Source organism: Manacus vitellinus, unplaced genomic scaffold (genome assembly GCF_001715985.3).
Source record: "Manacus vitellinus isolate BGI_N305 unplaced genomic scaffold, ASM171598v3 scaffold_0_pilon, whole genome shotgun sequence".
NCBI lineage: Eukaryota > Metazoa > Chordata > Aves > Passeriformes > Pipridae > Manacus > Manacus vitellinus.
In genome coordinates this window covers 44,439,969-44,465,937 of record NW_021938789.1, presented here as the reverse complement: position 1 = coordinate 44,465,937, position 25,969 = coordinate 44,439,969, and the positions used below count along the sequence as shown (strand labels likewise).

General features: G+C 38.5%; 1 protein-coding gene across 1 annotated transcript; it reads right to left on the bottom strand.

Moving 5' to 3' along the window:
• Window positions 1-844: 844 nt before the first annotated feature.
• On the bottom strand, window positions 845-25,522 carry SLC39A8 (solute carrier family 39 member 8). Its single transcript, XM_018083100.2, is given in 9 exon segments — window positions 845-1,473; window positions 4,133-4,317; window positions 4,807-5,014; window positions 12,468-12,635; window positions 13,781-13,903; window positions 14,378-14,547; window positions 18,488-18,656; window positions 25,350-25,501; window positions 25,504-25,522. Coding segments are annotated over 9 exon segments (1,341 nt in total). The 3' UTR covers window positions 845-1,326.
• Window positions 25,523-25,969: the final 447 nt, after the last annotated feature.

The following is a 25,969-nucleotide window of genomic DNA, read 5'->3' as shown; positions in this document are numbered from 1 at the left end:
TTAAAGTATCATTTACAACTTCTGTGCAGAAGAACAGACACCTAGTTATTTTCTCTAATGTAATTACAGATGAGATTCAAGTAAAATATTAAAATTAATCCTTTATCTGGTAGAAAATATATTTTAATAGAGAATTAAAAATAAAACATTTGTCCCTTCCTACAACCAGGAAATACATCAAAAAATAGTATCTTCTTTGAAGTTGTAAAACTTGCTTAAAAATCAATGAAAAAAGTAACTTACTAGAGAATAACAACATTTCTTTCAAAGCAAAGTGGTGATTGAAATGGACTATATTTTTTTATGAATTTCCTTGTGCACATCCTGTAACACTAGAGATGATGAATTGTTTATTTCAGAAGAACTCATACATATAAGCATGATTTTAGAAAGGTCACATGCAACAGATTGTGATAAGAATTTGTATATTTTATTATCACTTACTTCCACTCAACTGCACATGAGGAAATTATTCAAATTACAAAAAAGCTTACTGGAATGTTGATTTTAGCAAGATTTTTTTCTAAATTCCACTTTGTGAAACTAAAATACCGATTTTTTTAGAGAATATTTGTGAAACTTAATTGCAAAAGTTTATTATTTTCATAAACACAAAATGCTTGCACATTTTAAAATACTCAATGTTTCTAAAATATTATGGAGTTGATAAAAGTCATAAATTTAACACAGGTTCCCTCTAATTAAAAAAAGTGGTTCTCAAAATAAATCAACAATTCCCTAGTGCACTTATAAAGAGAGAAGATCAAAAGCAGGAACTGGTATCTTTCCTTCCAGTGTTAATTAGTAGTAATTAAAAATCTTAGCTTCATTAGTACCTACTCTGAAATAATTTGATTTTTTTTTTTTTTTGATGGGGAAAGGGGATGTTACACAGACAAATTCTGCACTAAAGTCATGAAAATTGAAAATGCTTGCCTTCATCACAGTTAAAAAAGGATATGAAACTCTATTATTTTCTTTTAAATACACATCTTCCCTGTACACCTAAGCTTTCAGTTGGTCCTGAGTTGCATGTATTGCATAATTCTACTGGCCAAGTAACATCCTTTCTCTGTGACAGTTCAGATATGTCCGATAATTTTAAGTAGAAATAAAAATACTAGCTTTTTTTTTGGCATTGTACGGAAGTTGACAGCTCCTGCTATTTGGATTGACTGCAAGTCCTAAAGAAGAACTTCCTGTATTTGGGGCAAGAAGGATAGGATGGGACTTGTCACTAATGAATGTCCCTTTATGGATTTCAAGTGTCTTCCATTTGCAATTTACTTCATGTCTTCAGTAATGATTCCATTTTCACTTGCATTATCACAGCTCAATATTTCCTGCATACAAGGTGATCATCAGTATAGCAGTAAACCCCGTTAGCAAACCAGCATTCTGAATAAGGAAGAATGTAAGATCCATCTTTCTTCCTGTCACTTTCTCCCGCAGCATATCATTCATCTCTGGGAACTGAAAAAAAAAAGGATATTTTTAGGGAAGTATTGCCATCTTGTGGTAGTGTGCTTCATTTAAGGCATTAAGAACAGAACAATATTGCTACTTCGGACTGTGTATTAGAACTAACAGAGCATGAAGGCAGTCACAGGAGCAAGTCACCCTAATTACCCTGAAAACCTACTCCACCAAGGACAGTGAAATGAAATGGTGCCTTGTTCCTCTCTATTGAGATTTCACCTGGTTGTCTCTCATGCAAATTTTCCCTTTGTGATTCCAGCAGTCTCCTAGGTTCCAGTTGTTGGTTCATATGTTGCTAGGAGCAGCTGCCCTTGTATTACTAAATGTTGCCTTACTTCACTAGTATAAACAGAGAAACCCTTCTTCAGGAAGTGGAAGATCAGGATTTCTTTTGCTTTATGTAAAGGCAAAAGAAGTGAAGATGAAAACATAGACAATGCCTCAGAAATAAGAAACCTTTTACGTGTAGAAAGTCTGGTGGGCTTCTGAGGTCAAGCAAGGAAGAAAGAAGACTGGTGTGAAAGTGGTGCTAACACAATGCAATATTACATTACAGAGCAATGAAGGGAGTCTTCATTCCGTAACATGCATCTTAATGGTAACATAATAGCAAAGGATGACTGCTGTGCTGCTGGCTGCAGAAACAAATGTACTTCCTCTGAGGTGATGGCAGAAGAGCACAGGCAAGAAGTTCCCTGCATGGGATGATTCAGGGTATGTGTTTGCTGCCGATAAAATCAACTACAGTAGGTTTCGACAAACGTACTCAAATAAACTTTCTCTTCTCCTGTTCTGCTGGGAGTAGTCTAACCAGAATGCAATGAAGACAGTTAATTTCAGTCTTAGTTTGGAAACCTCCAGGCTAGGTGACTCAGAAATTGTATCTTTCTTTGATCTCACAACACAAAAACAGCCATTGAAGGTAACGCAATTCTTGAAGAACAGGTTAAGGTTAGCGGGAAGTGGCCAAACCTTCCCAGAAATCGTTCCAGAGCTCTGTAATACTCTTGCACAAGAGGCAATGGCAACAAACCAGATTAGCTTCATGCCATACAACAAGGATCATCTGTGCACACACCTCAGTGTACACATTCTCACCCGCCCACAGCCTCACCTCACAGTGATCCTATTGGCAGAGGTGGGATATGCCAATGCTGGAAGGAAAGGGCACAGCAAAAAGAGAATGAGGAAGGAATGACATTCCAGTTAATCCTACCTGCTTCTGGACAAGCAAACCAGAGGTGTGTGAAAATCATAACAGAAAGCAGAAAGCCAGATCTCTGTACAGAGCACTTGAATACCCTATTTCAGACTTTTCAGGGGGAAGAAAAATTCAGATAGGTAACTGATACAATCCAAAAACCTATAAAAAGAGAGAGAGACTGGGGAGAAGAGGGGACAGGGAGAGAGACAGAGAGGAACAGAGAGAATAGAACAACAGATAAAAGAATGTTACCTACTTTGATGGATTAATAACAAATTTGAGCCACTCTAAATCTATGCCATGAATTTTACACATCATAGTTCAGTACATTACTGTTCATTATTTAAGAGTGAAATTAAATGAAAAGCATTAGCAATCAAGGTACTGCAAACTTATAAAATAAACTACTTATATTGTTTCTTTAATTCTAGGGTATTACTTAAATTCTATGCTATTTCCTAAACTATAATAGCATTTAATGGAATGGTCACTATAACTACATGACAGCTCTTGAACACACATAGAAACAAACTGGGGACTTAAATCTTTTCAAATTCAGGCCTCACTCTTCCAATTCTACACTCAAATGGATTCTCATGTAGCAGGTGTAAACACCTTTTCACCTGCTGCATCTGTTCTTACAACACTGAATTAAACATAATAAAACTTAAAACTCTTGAAAGACCTCTTTCATTTTGAGACAAAACATCATTATACGAGGAAATTATGGAATATTGCTAACTGCCTGTGAATCCAGATTTTATTTCCCAATGTCTAAATCCTATTTGGATCTTAGCACAATATCTTTCCCTTATATCTTCTAGCATACTTTGAAAAATAAATGATAGACAGACCCTTTTGTATAGAGCTCAGCAAGTTTTTCAGTCTGAACCTTGAAACTGGGGCTGTCACTGTTTAATTTAAATGAGAACAGAATTTAAATCAGGTTTTTCAGCTAAACAACCTGAAAATTATCACAGTGATTACAAAACACCTTTCATTCAACTAAAAACTTAATACTTAACTTCATTTTGTTTACCTTTCTTTTTCTGTTTTTCTTTCACAATATGGTTTAAATAGAAAAATGAACCTTTTAAAGATAAGCTGAAATACTCTGGCACTTTAAAATGCTGAAACAACGTAGTTATACACTTTTTACTCTTTGATGAAACTGTTCATGAAAAGCTTGTCCCTGTCTAAAACTCCTTTCAGCAATAATGTGATGAGCCATATTTGTGAAGTGAAAGAGTTCCATGTTTCATGAACAAACATAACTATTTGTGCACCCCCACTAAGGGTATAATTGCTGATTTAACATCTAATAATAGTAATAATAATTAGATGATACTGATATGAGAGCAAGAAAGTACTAAATTCTAGTACTGGAAAGACTTAGTGAAATCTTTTCTTGCAGATAAAAAAATAACTGAAAATGAAATTATAACTCACCATATCTGCCAGAGAGATGTACAGAAACATTCCACCAGCTACAGCAAAGATGATGTTAGGAGCAAAGTTGTTGCCTACTAATATACCAAAAGCCAATCCAATGTAACAAGAACATGCAGACAGAAAATTGAAAAACAGAGCCTGTCGAGTACTCATTCCTGCATTAAGCAAGATGACAAAATCCCCTAAAAGAATAAAAAAAAAAGAGAAAACCATTTTCAGAAAATGATATTGTGGTTATTTTCTGATTTCAAAGGAACTCTGAAGAAAATACATGATTTGTATAACTCCCTGCTGTTTTTCTTCATTCAAGTACATGATGAGGATTTCCCTTCAATACTAAGGAAACTGATATATTCTAAATAAATAGGTGATGCAAGATTGAGCTAAGAGCATGGGAACACACACCTACTTACAATGATTTTTGTTTTTAAAAATAATTAATACAACAGTATATGCAATATATATATGAACAAGATAATTAACACCTTTCCAATATACAGTCTCAGCTTCCACCCACTTGCACTACGGAACTTCCTGTGCCAGATGTGTATTTTGATGCTTGGGACTTCTTGATGAATATTTTTTCGATTAATTTGTCTAAACTTTCTTTCAATCTATGCACGACCTCCTACAACAGTGATTTCCACAGTAAACAACATGAAGTTCCTTACCTAATTCATGAGGAAACTCTTCACACAGGATGGCTATGGAAGTACTAAGCCCTTGAAGCAGAGACAGAGTGAAAGAAGCACCAATAGCCAAACCATCTATGAAGTTATGTACGGCGTCACTCAGTGTTACCATCCAAGCAATGGTCCCAATCTTTGACAGTGGACGCCCATTAAGACACTTGCATAAGCTACTTTGGGTGGCTTCTTCCTGGGAAAAAAATAACACAATAAAGCAATTACATGAACCACTGAATAAAGAAGCCAACAAATCATGCTCCTGTCTTTAAATGAATGCCAAGTATAAACTAAAGCACTGCTGCATACAGAGATCAAATTGCTTGGTCCAAGAAGCAAAAGGCACAGTAGTAGCACCAAATGTTTTCCTTTTCAACAAGTTAACATGCAGGGCCCAATCACCCTTCTGACTACAAAGCTTCATCTGAATGCCCTTCAGCTGAGAGAGCAGTTCAGGCCATAGTGGTCTGAATGTCTCTCTGAAGTCCCTGTCAGGTAAAGAGTGTCTCAAGGCTCCTCACAGCCTCCTCAGCCACCACTATTAAGCACGTACAGTCAGAAGGATCTGATCACATTGACTGTATTTGAAACACAACTGCCACTACATCATGCTCTCAGAGACACACCTGCTGCATAACAGCCAGGTACACATGAGTATAGACACATCCAGATATTCCATAAACTTTATTTCTAATTTTGGGCAACGATAGTCAAATCCAGCTATTCAAATTAGTTTCTACAAAGTGAATGTTTAATAAAAACAGTAATGGATAATTCTGACTGTGCAAGTTAGAGGCTCAGAGTATGAAATCAACAGGCTAATATAAAACTGCAATGCACATACACTCCAGGGATCTCACTAATTCCTCCCAAAGTGGAAGTAATTTATACATGTAGTGCCACAAAATAATGAAAAACTTGAAGCAGATAAAAGGAACTGCCATTTTAGCTGTGAGTACAAACCAACCCCCCCTAAAAACTTCTGGTGATCCGTTCTGTTAAATTTCTGTACACACATAGTGTATTTACAGGATATTTGCAAGCATTGTAGTATTTCCCCCACTAAAAAAAAATATTTGCTTATAAGGCATTAATGAGCACTCACTTACTGGAATACATAAGCAGTAATACATACATCTGTGTGCCTACAGAGATACTTATCACAGAATCACAGAACAGATCGGTTTGGAAGGACCACAGTGGGTTGTCTGGTCCAACCTCCCTGCTCAAGCAGGGTCATCCTAGAGCACATCAAACAGGATTGTGTCCAGACAGTTCTTGAATATCCCCAGTGAGGGAGACTCCACACCCTCTCTGGGCAATCTATACCAGTGCACAGTCACCCACACAGTAAAGAAGTTCTTCCTCATATTCAAATGAAACTTCTTGTGGATCAGTTTCTTCCCATTGCCTCTTCTTCTATTGCTGGGCACCACTGAGAAGAGCCTGGATCCTTCCTCTTGACACCCTCCCTTCAGATACTTGCATACATTGATGAGGTCCCCTCAGTTGTCTCTTCTCGAGGCTGAACAGACCCAGCTCCCTCAGCCTTTCCTCGTAAGTGGAAATCATCCTTGTCATCCTAATCATCCTTGTCATCCTAATCATCCTTGTCACCCTCCAATGAACTCACTCCAGGGCTCCATGTCTCTCTTGTACTGAGGAGTCCAGAACTGGACACAGCACTCCAGATGCGGCCTCACTGGGGCTGAGTAGCAGGTCAGAATCACCTCCATCAACCTTCTGGCAATGCTCTTCCTAATGCAGTCCAGGATACCACTGGCCTTCTTGGCTACAAGGTCACAATGCTGGCTCATGGACAGCTTGTTGTCCACCAGGACCCCCAGGTCCTTTTCCACAGAGCTGCTTTCCAGCAGGTCAACCCCAAGCCTGTTCTGGTGCAGGGGGTTATTTTGCCCAAGTGCAGGACCCTGCAATTGTCTTTGTTGAATTTCAGAAGGTTCTTCTCTGCCCATCTCTCCAATGTGTCGAGGTTCTTCTGAAGGGTTGCTCAGCACTCTAAGGTATCAGCCACTCCTCCCAGCTTTGTATTATCAGCAAACTTGCTGAGGAGGCATCTTCTCCTTCATCCAAGGCACTGATGAAAAGGTTAAACAATACTGGGCCTGATGTTGAAACCTGGGGGACATAAGTAGCGACAGCCCTCCAACTAGACCCCATGCCACTGATTACGACCCACTGGGATCTGCCATTCAGCCAATTCTCAATCCACTTCACTGTGTTCTTATCCAGTCCACTTCCTGAGTTTGCCTCTGAGGATGTTGTGAGAGACAGCATCAAAAAGGTTGCTAAAGTTAAGGCAGACAATATCCACTGCTCTCCCCTCATCCATACACATATCAGTCTCTTGTAGTAGAGTGGTGCAGAGGAACGCCTCTTTCTCCTTTATGAGAAGGCCACAGAGTATTCCAAGAAATTTTCTTTTGTTATTAAAAACAACATTGCAAATTGTTTTAGTTTTGCCATATGCAAATACTACCAGGCAACTGAATTTTGAACTACAAGGAAATACAACGATTAATAAATTCTTACAAAATCTCTAATGACAGAGCAACAAGGACTGTCTCATGATTTGCTCACCTGACTCTTATCTGGCTACATTCTTGTATTAGGAGCTGTCTTGGGACAGGACAAAAGTTCAGGTTGGGAATTTCCAAGTCAGATGCTTATTGCACTGTCTGGAACTCGTAGATAATAAAGCCTTGCTTGAGTAGTGCCAAAACTACCACAAAGCACACTTACAGCTCCTATTCAGTCCATAGGAAGTTCTGAAATTATACTTTCATAATGCAAAAATTAACAATGATATTAAAAAAATTGGGAGTTTCCCTGATGACTCAAACAAGTAGTTTTAGACTTTTACTACATGCTTGCCTTTAGTTTTTGAAAGTTTTCCTCTCAACATTTCATCCAACACAAGCAATGCCAATCACATTTTTTAGGTGATTAATTTGTACCTGTACTGTTTCTGCTTGAGATAGGACCACTTATGAGTGAGTAATAGACCAATTCCATCAATTCATCCAGCTCTCTGAGCTGAAGATCTGCTCTCTTATGTTATTTTCTGTTCCCTGGTGACCATCCTTCAAGCTGCCTATGAACTGGTGGAGGCACTGTTTTGTAGATCATCCTAATTTCTGCCAAAAACACATCTTTCTTGCACATGTTTCTAGTTTCACTGAGGAAAGGGAGTTTGAGACAATGCACAGATTTTAATTTGAACAATTAACTCATTTTTTCTAATAAAAAAGAACATTGTTCACATACACACAAACAACAGCAAGTATTTTCAGATAAAGCAGCAATATTAGTCTCAGGAAATTGTATTTTGAAAAGACATGTTATCGACTTCTATTATACATGAGAAAGAGGTGATGGTTTTGTTCTGTAAAAACTTTCAATTATCAAAGAATTCTCACATCAAATGCCAAGTACTTCTATAAAATGAATGGTTTTATGAAAAAAAAACGTTTATTAGGATGAAACTTCCTGAAAGAGCAACGAAAACAGTGAGCAAATAATACAGGTGAGCAAAAACGTCACTTGTACATATTTGTTTATGTTCATTCCCGCCAAAGCACAGTTGGTTTTAGGGGGAGCCATGTGTGTGCATATGGCTTTCTGAGGGCTGTAATGGCACAATTGGCTTAGCCACAGAACTAGGTAAAGGACCCATTTTCTGGCACAGCTGAGAATTCCAATGACAGCCTAAAGCAGTGTGTATGTACAACAAATACAAAAATCTGAAGGGCTTTTTAGTGAAATAAATAATTTACAAATATACATGCTGAACTTTCTATGCATCTAATAAAAAAAATGAACATTGAGTAAGAAGATACTATTAAGAATTAGCTGTTGAGTCTATCAAGAATGGAACTGATTCTAGAAAAGTGCTGAGGTTTGGGTTCTTTTATCTATGTATTTTTTTTTAAGTAATTGGATTTAATTTAGAATACTAGTATTGATTTAATTTTAAAAATTACTTTCTTAATCAAATCTTTCAAAATGCAAAAATAACTGTAATTTAAAAACTAGGAAACAGTTTCTGAGAGGCTTCTGCAGTACATATATGGCTATCTGCCATTTACTGTGTAGTTCTGAAATATCATAATTCTTGCATGTAATCTATTGTAGATAATGTCTTGACAACTTCTCTAAATCATATAAAGTACAATGAAATTGCTTGTCTGGATTTATATTCTGAACTTTACTAGATCACGTGTCCAATAGAAGAAGATGAACGAGTAATACCTATTCTTCATGTTAAAGATAAGGCAGACTACTGACAAAATTACCCTACAAATATATAGGATTTCAAGGCAAAAAATGAACAATGTCTGTCTCTGCTGGACTATTCCCACTTTTTCATGGTAGTTTAGCAGACATCACAGAAGATATGCCAACTAAGGAACTCTGTAATACCCAGCTGGACTATCAGGTCTAATTTTTATTAATTATTAATGCAGTTCTGTATTATTTGTATCTCTACAGTTTATGGAAAACCAAAGATGTCCTTGGTATTTTTCCTCTTCTAGACACAGACAGTTTTTTAAAAGTAATGATCTCTTCTCTGTTCCCAAAATTAAAAAATTATACAGAGTCTCTCTTATTTTATCCCACGGTATCTCAGATTACTATTGCTATTTCTAATGCATCTCTGATTCCCTCAGACAGGAACCAGATATGTCCTTTCGTATTCTCTAGAAATGCCCACAGGACCAAGAAGGAATCCTGACACTGACTCTGGGGAATAAATAAAGGTCACTGTAAAGTTTTGTTATACAACTCTAACACTCTGCACTCAAGAATACAGACATTTTAGCAATTCATCTCTGAAACAACTTTTCTTCAAAGTTACTGTTGTCAAGCCGTATTTCAACACATAGTAGATACAAACCTTGGGTAGAGCACAAAGGACGTTTCCAAGGTTGCAATTACTGCTTCAAGTGAAAACAGAACGTAAGTGACTGATTAAACATTTACTCTGGCAGTCAATCTGTTCTGGCATTAAAGGAGACAGTATAGCTGGATCCCCACAGCTAAAAACAGTTACCACACCTCAGCACAGTCGGCTTCAAATTCCCTCCTTAAAGACTTCATGATGATTTCTGATGATGCTGTGTTTGGCCTATCTAATAAGCAGTAGATTACGAGAACACATTAAAATTCTCTTAGGTATGTGTTGGCTTGTGCCAAAGGGTTTCTTCTTTATTTCTTTCTTAAAAGTATTTAAGAAAGAAATATGCCTGTAAAGTTGAATGCAGACTTACCCTCATGTCATTACCAAACTGCCCCAAAACACCTCAGCCACACCGGCCCTCTCCTGCTCCCTAATGACTCCGAAGACTACCTGCCCCCTTTGAACCTCACTGGAGGAGGACAAGAGTAATGATGGCTTTTTTGTCGCTACCTACAATATCATAGAATCGTTAGGCTGGACCTCTAAGATTGAGTCCAGCCACTAACCTAACACTAACAAGTCCACCACTAATTCATGTCCCTAAGCACCACATCTATGCCTCTTTTAAATACCTCTAGAGATGGTGGCTCAGCCACTTCCATGGGAAAGCCTGTTTCAATGCCTGACAATCCTTTCTGTTAAGAACTTTCTCCTAATATCCAATCTAAACCTCTCCTGGCACGACTTGAGGCTGTTTCCCCTTGTCCTGTCACTTGTCACTGGGGACAAGAAACTCACTCACACCTTGCTACAATCTCCTTTCAGGTAGTTGTAAAGAGCAAGAAGGTCCTCCTGAGCCTCTTTTACTCCAGGCTAAGCACCTCCAGCTCCCTCAGCCATTCCTCATAGGACTTATGCTCCAAGACCCTGTACCAACTCTGTTGCCTTTCTCTGGGCACTCTCCAGCACCTCAATGTCTTTCTTGTAGTGAGGGACCCAAAACTGAACACAGGATTAGAGTGGCAGCCTCACCAGTGGTGAGTACAGGGGAACAACAATTTCCCTAGTCCTGCTGGCTACACTGTTTCTAATACAGACCAGGATGGCATTGGCCTTCTGGGCTCACATTCAGCCGTGGGTTATCTGACACCAAAATTTCCTTGCAGCCAGCCTTGGCTCCAGAGTGAATTTTACCCTGTTACTTTCAAGATGATTTAATACAACATATTCTCTTCCTGGATTTGCAGAAATGGAGAGAAAGAAAGATTGAAGGGCATGAATTTTCATAAGAACATTAAGTAGAAGAGAAGACTTGTGTGAAATTTTAAGTTCTTAAGACTGCATGTAAAAGGAGATGCGTATTCCACAAAGGATCTTGGGGTGACCTACAATATTTCATGGTCACAAGCATCTCATCTAAACTAGTTGTTAGAAATAAATCCTATGTAGTTGCATTTTAATATTCTAATATGTGGTATGATTTTGTTATGTTTAGGTTATGCATAAGCAGGTGGCTAGCCAAAAGGTAACACTGGAATAAGTCCAGATGTAACTTCTAGTACAGGACAGAAAAACAATACCCATAACACTAGAGCTGACTGTCTCTGCAGAGAGCAAAGTGGTGTTCTTTTTGTTTTATAAATCTACAGAATACAGCTTAGGGACACTCATAATACTAATTCCCTCTTGGTGCCCATACAATTTTAAGTATATTTCTCCTAGTTTTTGAAACATCCAGTATCCACCACACTTCATGACATTTCTACAGTAAGGACAAGTAAATTTTATTGCTTTAAACTGTGTGCATCAAATGCCCTGTGAGCCTGCAAGGTCAATGCAGAACTCTAATATTTTCTCCTGGCTGTTAGGGCATGCCTCTGGCTTGCTCTCCTGCTTGCTCCTCTCTGCTCCCCACAACCAACTTACCGGCTAAAGAACATGCGTGGTAAACCAGAAATCTCTACTATGAAAAAAAGTTTGCCTTGGACATTCCAGATTTTTTTTTTAATGTGTTTTTAATTTTTTATAAGTAAGAAATGGTACTGCTCCTCCCTGCACAGGGGAAAAGACTAAAGAGGCACAAAACTTTCTACTTCCATTTTCTTCTCAGACAGAAGGAAGTTGTATTTGCGGTATGAAAATAAACACAAAGAAATACAGAGAAAAAATCTGAAAGATAGTAACACTTAAACCAGGAGGAATGGCTTCTGTCTCAACATAGGACATCCATAATTCTCATAGTATCCAAACATACTGAATTATGACAAGCAGTGCTCACAATATACTGCATGAAAGTTACTGTATTCGGTTTTTGTATTAAGTTACTGTATTATTCAAAGGAATCGGGTTCTCACACTTAACAGCTTTACATAATCAGGAACACCACAGAGATCACACAACACTAAAATACACTATCACTCTTAAAGCAAAACAAAAAAACAAAATCAATATTAACCAAATTATCTGATTAAATACATCTCTCTGTCCTATGCATTCAAATACTGATATAAAATAGCCCTTTTTGTTGGCTACAAATTGAATGCATCATTCAGCTTTTGTAAGCTTGCCTCAAAACCCCATTATTTTTTTCGTAGAGCTCAAGCAAATTATAAGCTCTAAGTTTACAAGAATTTACAAAAGTAATAAAAATTCATATTAACTGTCCCCTCAGATACACTTATATAATTGGCAGGAATACAATAAAAAATAGACACAATTTTCATACCTGTGCTGAGACCACACTGATGCTGTCAAAACCAAGATTTCCATTGCTCTCTATGACGGCTGAATTTGCGTAACACGCCCCCCCATTGCTGGATGACAGTGGTTTGGGTGGGTTAGTCTTATCCTGAGAACGATTCTCTTCACCATTTTCAAAGTAATTATGGCCAGTCTAGGTGACAAACAAATAAGTAGGAGCTAATTAAAACAAAAGCAAAATAGCAAACATAAGAAAATAGAGACAAAAAGGGAAGGTGGGTGCATCATACTCTTGCTGCCTTGTTTTCAACACCAAGTGATTGTTGAAATGAGTAGCAGTAAACATTTCAATTTTTCAATGAACTCCAAATGTATCTAAGTTCCTAACTTATCTCTTACTTTTAGCTAATCAGAATACATGTGGGATTTTTAACTTTTACACCTTTATGTAGAACCTCCCAAGCCAAATTCCTAACCACAAGTGACCAACATTTGCTAGTTATTCATGGTTGTTTGTCAAATGGATCTTATTAGCCTTTGTCAATTGTGTACAAAAATAAACAGTAACAAATTTGTTTTTTCTATTTTTAGCTATTACCAACAAGGGGCAGTTGATCATCATAATTTTCACTACCAGCAATACTTTGGGAGGGGGAACCTTAAGAGAGGTAGGAGTAGGACAGTTTTCTATCAGAGCAGAGAGGACCAGAATTTTGAGGTGCCCTTCTCTGAGACAAAATCAGCCCCACTGACGTGAGTACGCAACAAACAAATACTCAGACATATGGGTAGAAAGCAGAGTGCTGGGCAGTAAGAGATAACTGCAGTGTTCACTAAAGCAGGTCTGTGTACTAGAGCATGGGGAAACACAGAGCTGAAGTCACTGAAGGAAAGATTCAGGTCCTATCAGCATGGTTACACTTTGCAGGTGACTACGAAGGTATAAATGTCACATGGATTTCTCCTGCCCGAAGCGGAGACTCCATGGGCAGACTCCATTCTCTCCAGCTCTTAGGTATTTCCATCCTTTTCTGATGTGTTTAGCTATCATGGCAACGACTTGGCTATTGAGAGCAACTGAAACATCTTCCAGTGAGAGCAGATCACACTCATATCTGGATTCTATTCCCACTGCTGCTTATAACTCCTTCAAAAAAGTGAGGTTGCTTCCCCTATTCATATGGATTTTAAACAGTTATATTAGAACACACAGTAGGGCTGAATTCCTCAGATAAAATAGAAAAAAACCCACACATTTTATTTAACTAGCAAGTATCTCATAAAATATGACAGGCACTTTAAGGCAAGGCTTGTTCAGTTAGTGACAGGTTTCATTACCTGGTGATAGATCTTTAATATCACTTTAAGAATCCTTTCCACAAAGAAGAGAATATAGAATCCACCAAACACAGCAACTGCCTTCTCAACATAGTTATCTACTTTCGGGTCAAACCCAAACGCCTAACAGTGAAGAAAAAAGCAATGCAAATTAGTCTGTAATCTTAATATATTTCCAGAAAAACAAACAAATGCCACACTTCACAGATACCCCTTTATTATAAAAACTGTCTCTATACCCACCACCAGTTTCCATGACCTGAAATTGTGAAAGATCCTGATCCTTTAAATTTTTTAAACTTGGATTAAACATTAACAGGGTAGCCCAATAAAGTTCACTAAGATTTTATCCAATGCATTTCTCTTTCTGTCTAAAGGCAGCATAGCCCATGAACATTGTTCCCCAATGAACAATAAGACAGAGATCTTGATGGCTCTGACTCATCCCAGAAAGGGATCATAGCTAATGGCACTGAAACCCACACAAAACTCTTTGGAGACTACAACCCACACACAGAACCCCACAGCAGCATGCTTCTAAAATTAATATACTTTAGAAACTAGTATGCAAACTAAATAATGATTCCCCTTGCTTACCTCTGGAATGAGCTGGAAAATTGCATTGGAAAAGAGAGTACCAATGGCCAAGCCCACAAAGTAAGTTAAAACCTTGGGGAAATACGACTTCTTTAAGAGAGGAGTTAAAATCAATCCCAGAAGCGATGCCAAGTTAATGATAGTCACAGCCAGGAACCCAAATCCCCAAACTGTGGATAAACAAGAAGAAATACAAAATATTTTAGTATAACACCCACTTCAGTCTGCTTGTGATTTCTCTAATTGCTAAATTGTAAAAATGGAATTAGTAAAAGTAGTGGTTCCTTGATTGAAATTAAAATTCACAAATATGTAATTCTGAAGTTAAGATGCACACCTGCAGAAAGGAAACATCTGAAAACACTGTCTGGGACTACCATGTTAAAAATGGAAACTGTGCTAGTATAAGTATATATATACAGGCTAGCCTATATGCTGCTAATATAAATCAGGTGTCTGTACAGCCAATAAAGAGTAAAAATTAAGGCTTAGGCTAATAACTGAAGTAGTTATAGCATAGAGATGATAAGACAAAACTTGTCACTAGTCCCAGAGTCAATTGCCATTTAATGCCAAATAAATTGCCATTTACTTCTAAGGAACTCCAAGACTAGAAGGCTGCTGTCTTGGCTGTACTAGATACAAAAATCCTTCCTGATAATGGATGACTCCTTCAAATCACCCTGAAGTGGTATCTCAGTTCCTAACACTCCTCCCTCCTTCTCTTATTCGAAGAAGTTCTGCTGGCTGAAAATGCTGCCCATCACCACTTATCAAACAGGTGGGTGACAGATAGCTCACAGTTGAGACAATTATAATAGAGAAATGAAAGTGCATTTAAAAAGAGGTTCTAGGTTCAAAAAGAAGGACATACAATTTAGGTACGCAACGGGGAAAACTTTTTCTAAGAAGCAGTATATGCACCATAACTTTGTTTCCTTCACCATAAGCATAGTCTCAGATTTTTCATGTTCGGACACAAGGACTTGCACAAATCCATACCATAATAAATTCTGGAGTCTGAATTACAGGTTGGAGAGGTGTGGTGTGGTTGCTGTTGTTGCTCATAAGCATCACAAAGTCGTGCCTCTATGTGTGATTACTGTTTTTCCCAGTGACATTTCAAGTCACTGTGAGTACAGAGAAAAGCTTTAAAAGTTGCTCTGAAGAGGTCTACAACGGTGCCTCAAGTGATGCCACAGAACCACAAAGTTATCCACACAGACAGAGGGTTTGTCTGTAAAATTAACCACAAATAATAATCAGAGCCAACAGCACACTGCCTAGATGAGAACAATTTGGTATAATCCAGAACGCTGCATCATTATAAGCTTGTGTGTATGTAAAGAAGTTGCATGGCAGAAACTAACAGATCAGATCTGCAGCCTTACTTTTCTGGAACACTGGAAAACACAACAAACTAGATTACTCACCTGCTACCAGGATGGCTCTATTTTGTTTGTAGAGTGTCACAATTTTTATATATAATGACATTTATATTATGTCAAGAACAGAAATATTAGAAACATTTAAAGTATTCAAAGAAGGTGTATCACTGCCAATTAGAACATTAATTTGCCAGTTTTGAGGGAGATACACAGAGAGCAGGAAGAAACCACAACTAGATATGGGTAGATTCACTAAGCTACACAGGAGTTTAATTTCCATTAAAATAAATTACAATTAAGCTTGCAAATATATTTTTGAAATCAAATTTATAACAGACAAATAGGTCTGCAATGTCATCAGGAGTCACAAACCACTGTTTACAGTTTGGGATTACTACAGAAGCATGAGTCTCTTTCAGTTCAGTGTATGGACATCTACACATATTCTATGCAAAAATGTACATTTTAAACTGAGTTAACAAAATAAAAAAGTGACAAAATTCCAAGATAACCAATGCTGCCGAAGTTCCTGCATTGCAGATTGTATTTCACAATGCAGTATGCACTGCTGTCTTAAAAATTATTTTATCCACTAGGACTCCATCCACACTAAGTTTTTCATGAGTCCACACATCTCAGAAATCTGAGATACCAGAGCGGGGCACTCTGAACACATACTCTCTCTTCCCCAAGACTGGTGGTGCAGTCATCTTTAGCCAGCTACTATTATTCTTTCTGTCTCTAGAACTGCAGACCCAATAAAGAGACAGTCAAGATACCCAAAGACTCAAGAAATCTAAAAAACAGAATTGCAGGAGTGCAAGTAAGATGGCCTCCTTAGAACACCATTGCTCAGCATTGCTCTTTATAAGAACAAGCAGGCTCAGGCTCTTCCTTAGCCTTGGCCTAGGATGAAGAGGAAAAAAGTGCATGAATACCTTTCTAAAGAAGTCAAGAAAAGAGCACAGAAAATGTTCACATTGGACAGAAGGAATGCCACTGGGAACTTCCAGTATTTCATACAGTTCTCCCTATTATCTTTCAGAGAAGCAAGTTAGGGAAGGACTTGAGTGTGCCCCTAAGGTCAGCTAGGTTAGATATGAGTTATACAAATCCCAAGAAAAAACACGTGATATATATTGCCTTCCAACTTCTACTCTGCTTCATCAGCACTTATTTTTTATTTCAAGTAGCTGTTCTGTAAAGCTCATTGTACAGGTTTCTTCTGTGCGTCTTGTCCATTAGTACTTCAGAAGACAGTATATCGTCTTCTGAAGTCCCTGGGGAGAAAATTCACATGAGCACAGATATAAACATGCACAGAAGATTTTGCTTCATGGGCAGTAACTGAAATCACCTGATGCCAATGCTGTAGCAATACAGATTCATTTTGTGATGGGGTGGGGGTGTGAATAAATCAACAGCTGCATTTGGCACTGGGCCTTCCTGTGAATTTCTGTTCAAAATAGGTACCACTGTGTGTCACAGCCTCATACCCTTGTGATTTAAAATACTTTACATGGACCTTGCAGATTTCTTGCACTGCAGCCAAGGGAGGGGCAGGGAGAAGGCTGCCTTGCTTATCTGGCTACTGGACATTGCTTCTGAGCCTGAGGGATAAAAGAAAAACAAGAGGGATGGTCTAGATAGCTTAGGAGGTTAACTGTAGGTCAAGGATTCCATGTACAACCTACTTAAACAGTTCCCCCCAACAAAAGAAAAAAAAAGAGAAAGACACATCCTACTCTCTGGTGCAGATATTATGGACTTCTTGGCAATATGTGTCTTCATATGATACAAGCAATCTAGAACAGCCATAGTAAATTGGTGATATGATTTCAGTGATTACTCAAGTAGAATTCTAATCTCTCACTGGCACAGCTAAGATTTAGGAATTACCTCTAATTCTTAATAAATATGATCACCTATGTTAATCAGAATGTTATTAATGCTAGTATTTCAAAAGTTACAAAAAGCACTTTTCTATCTCTTCTCATAAATGCTGACATTAGGCACCAACTCATCCAAAATCCTAACTTTTAAGTTTAATTCAGATGACTCCCTTGGAGTAGTAAATTTATTTGTGATACTGAGTCAAACCAATGGGTCATTCTATATTTGATCCTTATCAGTGAAACAAGTTACTTCATTAACCAGCTGAATCTTCCCCGTCCTTTGTTTTTTACTGCACCATACAGTTCTGTGCACAATAAATATGGAAATAAAGTAAGAAAAATAGGAGGAAGGAAGACTAAGGCTACCTAGCCATGTGATGATATTCCACATGGAGGGGTCATCACAGAAGATGACATGAAAGCAGGAGTCAGAATTTGGAAGGAATATTTTTCCTCACAAAAACAATCGCTGGCTCCCTAGATGTCATGACTCCCACCTGCAAATATCTCCACTCAAATGCAGCCCTCTAAGTAAACCTTGTATTGCCCTGATACATGCAAATCCCAGTTAGGTGATTTCCCACTGCAAATCAGCTGCACAGACTTCCCTTCTCTACTCCCATCTTCTCTCCTATTAGCCAGCTGTTAGCGAGACTCCTTGTGTTTGTTTAGATGGTCTGCTAACCCGAAACAGCATATTGTGTTTCCACTTTACAACCATATCCTCTTAAACAAGACACTCCTGTTATGCATAGATAAATGCTTACTATTCCCCTAAGAAAACCCCACTCCAGTCACAGTATTAATATTAATTAATATTAACTAACCTTGTAAAGAATGTGGCTTAGACGTATCCTCAAAGTTTTCCTGATGATCACATGGGTGAAAAATGAGCTGTTGCAAAACAGCAGGACATATTGTAGAGAAGTTGGAATTTGATATGTGACTGTTGTTTGGTATCCCATGCAAAGAAAAAATTTCTTCACCAGTCAAGCACTGAAACAAAAAGGAATTTTGCCAACTTAATACATTAATGCAAACCCAAAAATTCATACACTGAGAAATCCAAGAAGTACATGAAAATACTGTAGTGCATTTTCAAGGAAGTCTATGCAGTGTTTGTATGCTGTGCATGAAAGCACTGTGATTGCTTAATGTGATGCAGAAATGATTCAAAGTATTTTAAGTGAGATAAACCAGAAATCAATACAACATATTTTAAAGAGACATTTGCAAATCTTATGCCCTATGAACCAGGACAGTTAAACCCTAAAATATATTTGGAAAAATAGCTTCAAAGTAAATAAAATAGTATGTAATTACAAAATAATTACATTTAAGAGCAGAATAAATACATTCAAAACCTCAGTGACAGAGTAGGTCAGAAAATGACTGGTAATTCAGTGACAGTTTATTCATGCAAGTGACCACTTCTGTGTTACAACAACACTTCTTATTTATTTCCCCCAATTAAGTGCTTAAAAATGGTCTAGAGCTTAGCAGCACTCAACATTTTTCATTCATTTTACAGCAATAGCTGTTAAGAGCAAACATTGTTTTGTAGAGCTTTCCTGCACTCCAATGAGATACACTCCTACTTTGGATCTTCACTTTGCCTTCAGCTTGGGATATAACAGTGTCTGATGGGTCAACAATAAACGTACTTGGCAGTGCTAAACCAGGCCAGGGCAGGGCTGGTTCCTGTGCTTGGCACTTTCAACCAAAAAGATAAAATACAGACCAAGAAATATTGTAAAACATCCATCTACAGAAAAATTGAGTGGTTTTATACGAAATGTTCCAAACTGTGGAAGTCTTTCACCTAACACCTTCTGTTAATTCACGTTCTTTATTTCCTACAATAATAAGGAAAAAGTGTTCTCTTTTTGAATGTCAACAAAAGTGATTTGGCTTATTGCTGCACAACAAACACACACCAAGGTTTAGTCTTGGGACCAAAAAAAGTCAAATATTTTCCTTCTATAGGAGACATCAATTACAGCATAACTCTCCCTGTAGCAAATCTCAGTTGCAAAAGCAGAGCACTTGAAGTCTTAGCAAAATAAAAACAAATGTTCCCTCCCTGCTCTTTTCAGTTTTGCTACCCTTCAGATTCCATAGCACTTCTCCAATAATTCAGCATTATTATTTATGAAGCGATTTCCTTCTAGAGACAAGCTTAAGCAACTGCAAGTCATTTATTTCAACTTCCATTTCTGTTAAGAAATAATTTTGTAATACTGCCCAAAAACTGAAAGCATGTGCACATCACTTGAAAGTGACTCTTTTTGATTAAGCTTGGAGGAAAAGAACATGCAGGCCAATTCAAGCGACTTCAGCTAAATTACATCCAGGATACTTCTATCCTTCCTCTTTAATGACCCAGCCTAGCAAAGCACTCAAATACATGCTTGACCTTAAATATAAGTATAAACTTTGTTAAGGCCATGAGACCCTGAAGACTCAAATACAGAGAAGCGAAGTACATATAATTTCATCTTTCAACATCAATGCTAATGTCAAAGAAGTAACACATATAAAATAAATACAGCTCAATAACAGAAGGCTTTTTTGCTTTAAAACATGTTGTTCCATTTAATCTCAGTGGAGTAATGCATAAAGAAATCATCACTGAACATACAGTCTTTTACAGACCAATACAAAAAACTCTGGAGCTTTCTAAACTGGTTATGTGCCATATCATTTTCCTGTTAACGCTGCATTATGGAATAACTCAAAATACATGGCTAATATGCCCACAGTGAAACAAAAGGAGAATACTTGTGGTCTACAGGAATAGTTCCTGTATGGTGCTTATTACTGGCTCATAGAGCCATTCCTGGAACCTACGATGAAAAGCCCTTAAAAAACAAGCCACTAAGAGCTAAGAATTTATAACATAACCATCTCAAAGAGAAATTACCTTTAACTATCTCATTTCTAGAAATACAGAATGAATTATTAGTATTTTAAAACACCAATACATTAGTATTAACATTAGTTCACAAAAATCCAAACAATGTTGTAGATAAGAAAACATATGGAGAGAAAATAAATCAGACACAGCATGAATTAGTAAACTTGAGACTTGTAACTTTGCCTACATACAAACACGTAAGTGAGAAATACCATTGGACAAGAGCTCTTTCATGTGAAATTGAGAAACAGCATTTTATTTAATTACTATTATTATTTTGATCAGGGACAAACCTAGAGGATAATGATTCTTATAAATGATTCATTGTTATAAGTCATCTCATACTCTCGCTAAACTCCTACATACATCCAAGAGCTAAAAAGCAAGCTTGCATGAGTTCCCTAGCACAATTAAAGGATTAATTAAAAGACTGAATCTATTAGAATTCTTGAACTGGAGCAATGCATGTTTGCACACTGCAGAACTCTGCATTTATCTTTGGAGGATAAATAAATACATTAACACAGTCACACTGCTGTAAAAACATGCAGTATTTATTTTGTAAGACTGACAGATGATCTCAGCAGAAAGAAAATTTAGCCTCATAAAACAGGGGACTGAAAACGATGTCCCGACTCACCAAGTCTACTGTTATGTCTATCCCCTGATATTCAGTAGGACTTATTACAGCGATTAGGTGAGGGGACTGGCTGTAATATTACTGTCACTCAGTGTTTAGTAAACAATTGCAAAAAAAAGATACAACAAGATTGTGCTGAACTTTCAAGAAAATGTTTTTAAAAACACTTTCATCAAAATTGGGAAGGACTTAAATCAGTAGGATTTACACAATTACAAAATATTAAAAAACATGCTTACTTTTATCCTGCTAAGGCTCTCCCAAAAATGATTGACCAATATGGGATTCCTCTAACTGGAAAAATTAAAAAATATGACAGTAACAACTATCTTGTAAATGCATCAGTCCCTGTGTTCTGCTGTGTTCTTATCGTTGCTCTGCCTGTTTTATCTGTAGCATTCCACATATGAAGTACTTAAAACACCCAACAGCATCCTGGACTGCAGTTTCTAGATGTTGCTAGATTAAATACCAGCCCAGCCCTAGGCTGAGCAATGGGTTCCACAGTAGCAATAGCAAAGAAAGAATGCAGTGAATGCCTATCTGACCAGCTGTTTTTTGATTTTTTTTTTTAACTTAGTCTGACCCTGGATAAGGTAAAATAGAGACATACAACTATGTCTTCCTTAACTTACTAGTAATAAATTAAATCATCTAATGCTGATGAGATGACAGCTTTTTGTCACACAGCTAAGAACTGGATGCTAGGAGATGATCATTCCTTCAGTAAGCAACACTCCATGAGAAGGAGTCAAACCAGATGAAGCTGCTTGAGTACACTTGTGTACTTTAGGGATTTCACACACCCCCCATGTTCAAGGCAGCTGGTCATGCTGGGACCTGAAAACTGTCCTTGAGTGCTGACATTTGCTGAACATATTGTAGAAATAAGACACTTAGAGGGTAGACCAACTAAGCCTATTTAGCCTCACTGATCAGGCAACGTCAGATCATGGTGTCGGATCAAGAGCCTAAGTCACACTCTCCATTCTTTCAAAAAACATGAGTTTTAACTAGTGGAACACTATAAAAAAAAAAAAAATCAAAGCAGATACTAGCCTGGTTCTAGTTTATCTGAAATACTAAAGTTACTAGATTTTGACTCATCCTGAGATGAAAATTAATTATAACTGATCATGAATATTAATAAAAAATTTCATTTCATTTTGTCCAAATGTTTTGTTTAAAAATTAAGATGCATCACATTAAAACACAGTATTCAGCTATAACATCTGGATTGGCATAAATATAGATTTAGGAAAGTCAAAGAAGGAAACAGGAGCATGATTTTAACACCTACTGAGTACATCAAAGCACAAAATAAAGGTGATGTTAACAAGCTTTCTTTTCAATGACCATTTGCCTTCCATGCATTTTTGACCAAAAATTTTGAGCACGTCATTTAATCCTTTGCCATACATATATGCCTACCATACTACAGTGAATCCAATGACAGAACATTAAGTATGCTTTCATGCTTTTACATCTTGCTAATAACATAAAATACAGAGCGCATAACCAAGCCATCATCTATGAGACTGCAATTGCTAATTTTACACCTGTAAGTAGATCTCAAATGTGTGGGAATTCCACAGGAAAATGTGACCAGTATTTGAGTTTGCTCAGTTACTACTTATTTCTCTGACAAGAAGCCTGAGCTTACCTATTAAGAAAAGGTGATAACAGAAAAATTGAAGAGCAAAGAAAATATAAACACACAATAAAAAGAATTACGAAAATTCATGATGAAAGAAGAGACCAAAAGCATAAGAAATTTGAGAGAGTTAAATGCAAAATTCCAAGAGTATTCAAAAAGTGTGCCTTTTTTCCTCCTACACTAAAAAAAAAAATCAATATCTTCACAAGTTACCATAAATGGCTGCATCAGTATATGCTCAAACACCATCATCAACAAATTAAATCATTTTTCTTTCCTCCTTATCTTTTCAAGTCAACCTAGTATCAAAGAAAAACAGACAACAAGCATCCATCTTCTTCTGGCTTACACATCCAGACTTTCAATCTGAAAAATGAAAAATCTGAAAAAGAAAATGGATCAGCTTCTTGTAGATCTTGTCATGAGATTAATATGCTTACCAAAATTATTATGAATGAAACATTAAAACTTAAAACTAATGCTGGGATAAAACTTACAGAGGCTGTTCCTTCTTGCCAGGTGCTGTTATCACCTGTCCCTTAGGGATCAGCTGCACTAAAAATTCCTTCAGGTTTGGCTGAGGGACTCTCAAGAGCAGGGGTGAGTTATCTTGATTCAAAGAAAGGCCTAGAAGTCATCCCATTAGCTCTAGACATGGAAGTTGTGAACTTAAAGTCTAAGATAAACCTTGTGTCTTCCTACAGCAGAGAGAAAGGCCTGAATCATTCTCCAGAGGTATTCACTTTCCTCTGTAGAGAATCAGTAAAGCTTAGGTCTTTGATACCTTCCAACTTTAGATTAGGTCACTTCATGGCTTCTGTCATAACCAGTAGACACTAAAAATCATCAACTTGTAAGCACAAAGACTCACGGTGTTTAAAAATAATCACATAGGATTTACTTGGTATGAGTATGCATTTGCATGCACCACCTGCCCAAAGTCATGGACATACCTAACATCCATGAGGGATCAAAGGTCAGGAGGAAAAAAGCACTTGCTTTAGTGGTACAAGCTGATGGAGCAGCTGTAAGGTCAATTTTAAGAAAGAATACAAGTAACTCAGCAAAAAAAGTATACACATTTCAGTATGGTACCTACATATTATTCAACATGGACACAAATAGAACAGGCCTGTGAAAAAAATTGGTTTCTGTTAAACTTTGTATTACTTATTAGGAATATGCCTCTTCAGTAATAAGAAAGAGCATTACTTTTTTTTTCCTCTATACCTTGTGCCAAAGCCTGCGTACGAGAGCTACGTGCTTTTGCAGAGGAAAAACCTGAAGGATTGAAGAATCTGCCCATTTCTATGCCCTTTGAAAGAAAGCTCCTTTTCATAGCCATATTGAACACTGAAAACTTGTATTTAGCATGTGTGGCTGGGAATGTTTATGTTTTTAACACACTGTGCTGGAACAGTGTTCAATTTGTGAGATTTGAAAGCAGTGAGTCCTGCAAATATTGCTATGCTTATACTCAATACTACATTGATTTCAGTGGCGTTAATTCCCGCTGAAACCTTTCTAAGACAAAGGGAGGTTATCCAAGATTCATCTCCTTCACAGAACAAGAAAAGGAGCTACTACTCCAAATGTTAAAAAACAGTTCTCAAGGTCCTAGAGTCATTCCTCTTTATTATGAAGTGGAATCAAACCAGACCAAACAGTCATTCCTACTTTCCTTTCCTTTTTGTGACTTTGTGTCCCTGATTTCTGAGCACATGGAAATCTCCACTAGTCTCAAAATTCTCCTTCAGGGAAACAAACTTCGTCTAGGACACTAAGATATGTGAAATTAAACACACTTTAAAAGTAGCCATGAGATCTGAGTTTTGAATGGAGACACTAAACAGAGAAAAATATTTTCATGAAAAGTAATATTCCAATGATAGTAAATTAAACATCAGTTTAAAAAAGCTTTTGGTAGGTAAATTGATGTGTGTACACTTTGTACTCAACTTAGATGAAAGATGTTTCTTTACACAACTAGACCTGTCTGTATAACTGAGTTTGTGCTGTCTCATGACAATTGTATTTTGAACAAGTCCTGAAGATTTGCTTCTTCAACTGTCGGAGGGAAAAACTAGCTGATTCTCATATACTTTTTGCTGTTGTCCAGATGCTATTTAACCAGGAAAAGTGCTACTTTAAGAGCTGAACAACGAGGAGGGAGAACTTATGCCAGGAAGCAGCAGTTCACTGATGGACGGCAGCTTCTCCCCTGCCACAAGCTGCTCTCTCCAGCGGACCGGTACCTCTGCCCGAATCCCGGACCCAGCGCCTCGTAAGACATTTCCTCCCTCCCTCCCTCCCTCTTTCCCGGCTTCAGCACGAGGAAACACGACGGCAAGCGAGATTTAAGAAACTACGGAGCTGCCGAGCCGGCTCGGCGCCCTCGTTGGACGTGCGTTCCCAGCCGGGCCCTCGCGCCGCCGCCGCGAGCGAACGCGGCGCCCGGCGCAGCCCCCGCGGTACCTGGTTGTGGTGCAGGTGGTGGAGCGGCAGCGCGGAGCTCAGGGGCGCGGCGCCCAGCTGGTGCAGCAGCGCCGAGAGCTGCGCGGCCGACAGGCTGTGGTTGGCCCCGAATACCCTCAGCACGTCGTCGGCGAAGCTCGTCGGGGCCGCGCGCGTGGGAGCAGCATCTCCATCCCGGCGGGACGCGGCGAGTGTCGCGGATGCGCAGCCCCGCCGCCTCCCCCGCCTCTGGGGCTCTGCGGGCGGGAGCGCGCCCGCCCGGCCCTCCCCGGGGGCCGCGGTGGGGACACGGGGCGGCGGCACCGCGGCGGAGCCCCGCGGCTCCGGACGGGGCAGGCGCCGCTCCCCCGCGGCGGGAGCCCCCGGAGGGGGCCGTCCTGCTGCTCAGTCCCCGCCACGGTGTCGGGCTGCTTACCGAGCGTCAGCGTAGCCCCGGCAGAAGGTGCCGTGGGGCTGATCGAGATGACCCCACGCGCGGGCAAAGGGGGAGGCTGCGAAACTCCTGGTTACCACCACCCCCGGTGCAGGGGCCAAGGGTCAAACAGCCATCATGGTCATTGCCCTCAGTGTGCTCCCAGACATATATCCAGCTTGCCTGCCTGCCCCAATCTGCCATGCAA